Source organism: Prunus dulcis, chromosome 1 (genome assembly GCF_902201215.1).
Source record: "Prunus dulcis chromosome 1, ALMONDv2, whole genome shotgun sequence".
NCBI classification, from domain to species: Eukaryota; Viridiplantae; Streptophyta; class Magnoliopsida; order Rosales; family Rosaceae; genus Prunus; species Prunus dulcis.
The window spans coordinates 39699084-39707418 of NC_047650.1; the positions used below are offsets into that span (position 1 = coordinate 39699084).

Consider the following 8335-nt stretch of genomic DNA (forward strand, 5'->3'; position numbering starts at 1 on the left):
GTCCGGGTGAATGTTTAGCTATAACTGTTAAAAGTTGATTTTCTCACAAACCGTCACTGAACTTGCAAGCAAAGCCCAAAAGTTGTGGTGACAAACTTGGTTATTACGTGTTCGTTCTGAGGATTCACGAATCTGGATATCTTGCAGCAGTAAAACTGTGGAAGGGATGGTTTTATCATTTCATGGCAAGCCTGCGTTAATAGAACTGACCATCGTTCTTGATTAAGAGTCCGCTTGAGATGGTTTCTATTGAAAACACTTTGCTCATAAGCGATTTTGTTTGAATCACATTGAATATGTATACAAAAAATCCAAGTGCTTCATGAAAAACCACTTAAAAGTACATTGAAGTTTTTTGTGAAATGTTGTCAGAATCACTTTTTTTTGGAGCTTGGCCATGTCTAAGCTATATTGCTCAGGCATTTGAAAATAAATCCCTATGGAAAGGCTCAGTGATACATTCACTGGTTCATGACTTGGGTAATATCCCTAAGCTGCCTAACTAAATTAAGAAAACAACAGAAGAAGAAAAGAAGAAGATTGTTTTTGGTGGAGGCTCCTGACTTCTTTGGGAGTGATTTCATGCAGGGTTATTTAATAAAAATACAAATAAACCACACCTATCAATGCAACATTCAGAAGATCAGGGATTAAAAACAATTCGCTCAACTGTTTATCCATCATTACCACAAATGTCAAAAGCACGCTTCTTGCCTTCTCATTTCTTTCCTATTTCTTTTTGGTAGCTAAGCAGGTTGGAGGTTGGTGCATGGACTTGCCAATATGGCAAAGATCTCCATATAAATCAATGAAAATATAGTATATAAAAAATCCCATTGCAATTTGAGTGTATTTATATAGTTATTGAACAGGCACTACAGAAGGAGCAATTCAATAATTCAATTGTCCAACTAAAAAATCCAACGATACAGCCTAATGTTGGTCAAGAAATGAAACCACTGAAAAAGAATAGAGAAATATCCAGACCCACCAAAGAAGGAATAGAGTGAAGGTTTCATAAGACATCTTGGAACTAGAACCCTTCTTTCCAATTCCTCCACCGCGAAATACCATAACATATGAAGCTTTATTGGATCAGATACGAGCAACATATGAATTGGCGAGCGTGACATATCTTACCCACCGATATGGATTATAAGTTCCAGATTTCTTTGCTATCTGCAAGTACTTTACCTTCATAGGCAAGAGATGGATGTAAACAACACAGTTTAGCTATCCAATCTTAACACATAAACAACATGAAAGTAATCATTGCACAATACACATAATGCAGGAACATACATGAACCCTCCTTGCACAGTCAAACACAAGGAAGAATGTATCAAGTAATCAATCTTTACCTATTGCCCTGTCAAGACCTACCTATAAAAGAAGATTTAGTAGTTTCTTTTCTTTTCTTTTTCTTTTTCTTTTCAAAAAAGCACTGGGGATAGCATTGTTATAGGGCTGGGGCGACTAATGCTAAGAGGGTGGGATAGATATCAGGCATCATTGCCAACCTGTTCCATTACACAATATATTTCAAAATAAGAAACGACATTTTATGCATTTTTTAGCTCCATTAGAAATCAACCCTTTTTAAAATATTTAAAAAGAAACCATTTATGGACTATAACAAGGGCGTGACAGAGTCGAGATTTAGGTTGGGATGGGATATGAAATCTGGACCCACATTCAACTCACAGATTCAACTGATATTGGTCCTTTCGAGTCCAAAACGAGATAGCTTTAGAGAAACTGTTATTAGCTTTTTTATGCGCCTATGTAAACAGTTTTATAAAGACACCTGTGACCTAGTGACATGGATTGTATGGACAATTTATCAAGATGGGTTAGCAGCCCAACCCAACTCGTAGAACACAACCTGACCAAAAAGACTCGCATAGCAACAGGATACGAGCAACAAATTCAACAGGACTCTCATAAAGAGATGAACAATATACAGAAAAGATTTTAACCATAAATTTACACCCATTGCATGGTTTGAGAGAGGTAAGTATGAAACTTATGACAATGGCTTACCTGAAGTCTTGAAGAATTATACATAGGTATTGTAAATGTCATGCTAACTGGACCAGATTCTTTTGTTATATTTCCTGCATTGAGCATGTAATGTCATGAATGTGTACATATAATGATGTGTACATATAATGAGATGTATATAAAATGTGTATCTGAATGAAAGCAATGAAGGAGATACTAAAGCCACAGTAAAACAATGATAAAATTATACCATGTGCTTCCGGTGAAAAGGTCAGTCTGGCACGCAGTGTATGTTCAGATCCACCAACAATCTGTTTTGCATTGAACTTGTCAGTATAGTAGAGGCATTAAACGGGTGAAAAGTTAAGCACTGCTAAAACGACTACTTAATAACTCAATAACATGAACATATAACAAAATTGATGATAATTTATTGCCTTCTTTAAACCCCATTCAAGTCTCTTATTTGCTTCCTTGAAATCTGTTGTTTGCCCAACTGCTCCTGGTTCCAACTCAAAACTGGCTCTGAAATAAAGAACAATGGCACCAAAATGTCAACATTGAAATACAAAGAAAATTTTATAGTGAAATTCAGCATCTAATTAATAGATTAAAGAGTCATGCAAAAGTACTTACCATTTCATCATATCAAATGGTATAGTGATGTCATTGAATAAAACCTAATATTTTCTTAGCAATAAATAATAAGTAAACAGTTACCTGATTGTATATTTAGGTAGCGGCATTTGTACAGCAATTGTGTTTGAAGTAATGTTTGATGGGAACTCAGCAAATATTTTCAGAATCACTTCGGCCTACAGTGGCAATTCCAAACTGTAAATTCCTACCAGTACTACATGATCTATAAATGATATTGAATAATACAAAGTAAAAAAGAATACATATTCCACAAAGGCCATCATAATAGTGTAAGTCCAGGATATTCAAAATCTTGATAAAAATCTGGTTCTTTATCTTCCTGAATATATTTTTTTTTCCGGTTAATTTCACAACCTTAAACCATAAGATGAAACTTAAGAAACAGTATTCACCTTAAGCGCTCCTGCTTCTTCAATCAAAGCATTAATACGAAAAGGAGGCTTGAACTCCTGAGTCATACGGTAGTTCATGACAGGAAATTCACCATCAGGGGGTACCTAAAATTAGTAGCACGGAACACCCATTAATCATTTAAACAACAGATGTCAAATTAGTCGAATACCTTTTATCTAAACAAGAATAATCTGGCTCATTTTCACTTACCAGGGTCAGAGTTTTGTCTACTTCAAAATTATCAAGACGTACAGATTCATGAAAATTACAATCATCAAGTATCACTGCTCCTGAGCCAAAGGAACTCCTATAGTCTGTAAGAGAAAGCAGCATTTGAGATTGTGAAAGCACTAGATATAAGTTTGATAAGAAACACTTGCCAAGATATAAACATATTAAAGCTACACCCAAGCATTGCAGTTGATGATTGTAGCCACTAGTATCATATAGTTCAAAACATAAGAAAGAGGGACTTTTCTTGGGGTCATATAATCCATTAAAAATCTTACCTCAAATTTTTAGTTCATCAATCTAAAAACTAGATAAAATTTCACAACTCAAAATCTTAAATCAGACCATCATGCTTTGACCATAACACCTCAGACAACTCCATGGCACCCACCATACACATGAAAATATTGATTTTCGAAAGATAGTTGTGAACTTGTAAAACATAACAGCAATTTGGTGCCATGTAAGACAAATACCATATGCCGATCCTCCACCTCTTCCTATGCTCAGGTCCTCATTAAGAGCTAATCGGATTTCTGGATTGCCAGTGAGATAGCTCTTCATTTGAATGGTGCCATCAATCTCAGAAGTCAGTATGTACCCCTGGATAACAACATTAGATTAACTAAAAGGAATACAACAATGCTGCACATCTAATTGACTCTATAGTACTGTTCCCATATATATTGAATAAATATAGGCAAGTTCGGGAAAAGCCTAGAATTAAGTCAAAAGAATCTGCTAGTAAAGTTTATGTACCACATGCATATTTACAAGAATGATTGATGTGCCATTTGATTGGTTGGTAAATACTTATCCATTTTAAAAGTTTAAGGCTAAAGCTACGAGCAGTAGAACCTCAAAGATTATTTTTGGTCTAGACGCAAGTGCCCGAGATGAAAACTAGGATTCTAGTATTGATTTTACTTTCAGCTCTTACTTCGAAAACCCTAATATTAGCTGCTACTGAGCAACCTGTTCCTTGATAATCAGCCCCTCTATGGTGTACGAATCCATCTAAAACATAATTTATACTATCTTTAAAGAACCACATAAATGGAATTTCCATATAAGGTCTAGAAAAGACAATGCTTGAAATTAGATACAGCCTAAAGGGATAAGCAGTCACCTTTGGATAGCAAGAACACAACAGAATAAAATTTAAATACCCAGAGATGTCGCTGATCTCATTCAGAAGAACCACTGGACATACCATATGACATTAAAAAGAACAGAAGGTATGCAGGATTTCCTTATCAAACCAAAGAAGTTCATGATAACACTTGGCTAAGATGGCATCAAATTTTGCTAGTTAGAAACTGTAAGAACTTACTATTATGTTATCTATAATTGTTATACTTTAATGCCTATCAGGAAAGAGTGGTTGCACATAATAGTCAATAAAAGACACAAATACCCACACTAGAGCTAAAAGTAACACTGATCTTCTCGATTATATCCACAAAAATTTCCTCCCTCTTCCTACCGCCAGGCTCACTTGCAACAACTGATTTTGTGACAGCTGTTCCAGGCATTCTCTTTGTCCCTTGCTGCATGCATCAGTTTTGGTAGTCAGTAACTAAAATGCTACTAAGTTAACAACGGAAATAATATTCCACACATGCACAATTTATTTTCTGAAGTAATTAATTGATAGATGACACCATACCATAAAAAGGCCAGTAGGGCCAATAGATGATAAACGTGCAGAATCAAGAATAATTGGCTCATTAAAGATATAAGACTTCAACAGTTCAGTTGATGTTGTTTGCACAAAGCCAAAATCCTGACATGAAAAGACAAAAGTCAACTCACAAGTGATTCAATATATTCTCAATTTCCATGGATGATATTATCACAAAGTTTGAATGCACTTATCAATTTTATCAACATCTTTTGTTTCCCTTTTTCTTTTTTATTTTATATGAAACACAAACTTTCTTTGGATAGAAAATGAAAGTTATAACACAGGGGACAAGGTGTTCCCTGAACATCACTCATCAAAAAGTAAAACCATCGCCAACACAATAAATAGCATGAAAAGACCAGTCCCAAGATTCTGAAGAAACGTCCACAAGGATGTCCAGACTACAACTCTGTCTCACAAATTATCCATATCCTTTCCCTAGCACCCTAAAAAATTATCTTGTTCCTCTTCATCCAAACAACCTAAAATATTGTCAATACAACACATCTTCTTAGTACCAAACCCCTTTTCGTCCCTCCAAAAAACTATAAGATTTCACACAGTAAAGCATCACAAGAAGCTAGGATTGCCCAACTCAAGCTGGCCTTATACAGCCTTAGCCTTATCGACAAAAAAATACATAACTGGGCAAGGGAGCAGTCAGTAGTTCGTATATTCAGCATTGCCTTTGTAGAATACACACTACTGAGGAGAAAGAGACCGACAAGGTTTCCTCCTCTGCACCATGCCAAGGTGCTCACCTTCCCATGAGCAATAACTGAAGCTAGAACCTACACCTTAGGGGCACTTTGGCCTTCCAAATTGCATTAGAGGGGCCACAAAGAGGAAAAGAAGACTCATCCATTAGTTTCCATGAATAGGACTTACAAGAAACAACTCCTGACAACTTGAACTCCCAAGTTCTCCTAACCTGCATAGATGGGATCAACACCATACTTTTAAGAATAGGTAGTCACTCTGTTAAGTTCCCCACTTATGAGTCATTCACGTTTCTTTGAAACCCAAAATCCCAATATAAAGGAGAAGAAGAAGGGTTCAAACACAAACTAGCACTAGGAGAATTATGAGATTGTGATAATCTGTAAAAACAAGGAAGAGAATAAAATTTTGTTTCCCCCCACGCATTCTCTTCCCCACCCCGAATCTGCAAAGAAAAGCAAAAGAATTTAGGCCTTGAGAGATGTGATTCCAAGGGCACTGACTTGAACCCCTGATCAGGACGTTATGATCCCAGCCATTCTCATACAGCCTATATTCGCTCTTAATGAGAGCATGCCATATTAAATTCCTCTCCACCTAAAATCCCCATAACCTTTCTCCCAACTTAAGCTTTCTTTCTCCTTGCTAAGTTCTCCATAACCTTTTCTCCCAACTTAAGCTGTATTTCTCCTTGCTAAGTTCCCCACTCCTAAACCCACTTTCTCTTCCATTGAGTCACCACATCCCATTTAACCAAGTGATCCTTTTTTCCTCCCTTCATTGCTTCCCCCAAAATTAAAAAATAATTCTTATAAAAAATCTCCAGCCTCTAGACCACAGTTGTAGGAATCTTAAATAATGACAGGTAATCTCAAAACAGATTGAATAAGTGTCAATCTTCTCCCTCTAAAAGGAAACCTCTACTCTACCCTTCTGCTTGTGAAATTGTATATTCCTTATCCATATATTTCAAAAACATAAAGTTATAACACTTCTCAAAAGAGAGGCTAGTTATTGCATTCTAAAATTCCAATCTCAAATAATCCAATTGATACATACATATATATATATATGTGTGTGTGTGTGTGTGTGCGCGCGCTAAACTTTAGTTTGAACAATTCTAATTAAAACTGTCCTTTGGATAACTGTAAGAATATAACCTTGGGGTGGGGGGAAATCATCAGGGACAAGGACAAGTAATGTTTTCAAAATGATCAACAGGAGGACGTTAATTCTAGATTTACAGAATAGGGTAACAAAAAAATTACATTTTAAATTTTCAATCTAATATAAAAACTATCTGAGCGTACAGTGATGATAAGAAGCATGAAGTCATATATGCTAAAGAAAGATCCACCAAATAAGTTAAAAAAATATAAGAGGCACTTACTATGACTTCATCAAGCAACTCGTACACAAGCACAAAATTCTTCCTTATAGAATCTTCATTGAGAACTCCAACATAATCTTTGATGACACGGGCAATTCTTTGAAGAAGTTCCAAGACAAGAGATGGCGATACATTAGCTCTTGTGGTTGCAACAAATAATAGTCCAACAACCTTCACATGAAAGTAGTTGACACCATCCACATTCTATCGATTGAGTAAAGAAAAGGTCAGCACAATTAACCAAATATCCATTCCATACCCAATCAAATATGCATGCACAATGGGTTTATAAACCAAGACAAGACCTACTGTAACAAAGCAATACAAAAAGAGGGAATTGACAAATCGATATCATCATGTCCAATTAACCACTTTAATGGGTACATTGCGTATATGGAACCCATTTCACAGTTTCAGATATTCAAGGAAAATTAACCCATGCCAGACATTCCTCGGTAAGATAATACCTACAAAGACAGGTGGTGCTTCCTCTTGCCCATCTTCTTTCCAAAACTTCACCTTCCGGAAAAATATCTCCGCACTTCCTTTTGGTACTTCACCGCGATCTGCATTAACAAAATCATATATCAAGAAACATCTTTCAGCACTAAACTCCATCAGAACATATTTCTCAAATGTTTATTTATTTAGACTTTCTTATGGTGGAAAAAAAAAACCGTTTCTTTAGACTTGTTTTTCTATCTCTCGCCATAACCATTTCCAAAAAGGTCAACATGTTACCAAATTCTTCAAAAACAGAGCTCAATCTGTCTCTTCATAAATAAAAAATAATTGGGAAAATTAACAGTATCCATGTACGATCTAGGAAAAACCACTAGAGTCTAGAGCTGAATAAAACAGTGTTTTAGAGCTAACTAGAAATACCAAAAGCAACAAGTGATCTAAACGAAGATTGAACTACATAGGAACTGAGTTGCTGAACATTTAGATCGGAATTAAAAATCTGAGTAACTGAAATTTGAGATTGGATCAGTCGAGAGAGAGAGAGAGAGAGGAGAGAGACTGACAGTCGCGAAAGACGATGTTATCGCCACGCTGCGAGAGCACGAAGAACTGCGAGATCATGGCTTTGCTTACTTCTTTCTCCTCCCTGTGCCCGAAATGGGGTGGGTGTTCCTCAAGCTCAGCTGTTGAGTCGAGGCCCCGATTTCTTTTGTTCGTATATTATCTTTTTGTTCGTATATTAGACCCAACTTTGCTCAGCTAATCAAGTTTACAGTTTTACTTTT

General features: G+C 36.1%; 1 protein-coding gene across 1 annotated transcript; it reads right to left on the minus strand.

Moving 5' to 3' along the window:
• Nucleotides 1-805: 805 nt before the first annotated feature.
• LOC117613716 (AP-4 complex subunit mu) lies at nucleotides 806-8335 on the minus strand. Its single transcript, XM_034342292.1, has 13 exons — nucleotides 8114-8335; nucleotides 7557-7651; nucleotides 7086-7289; nucleotides 4958-5074; nucleotides 4710-4838; nucleotides 3765-3891; nucleotides 3268-3371; nucleotides 3057-3161; nucleotides 2725-2819; nucleotides 2442-2529; nucleotides 2255-2315; nucleotides 2044-2117; nucleotides 806-1194 (listed from the first exon to the last, which is right to left on the minus strand). The coding sequence occupies exons 1-13, from the start codon at nucleotides 8169-8171 to the stop codon at nucleotides 1096-1098; spliced, it is 1356 nt and encodes a 451-aa protein (XP_034198183.1). The 5' UTR covers nucleotides 8172-8335; the 3' UTR covers nucleotides 806-1095.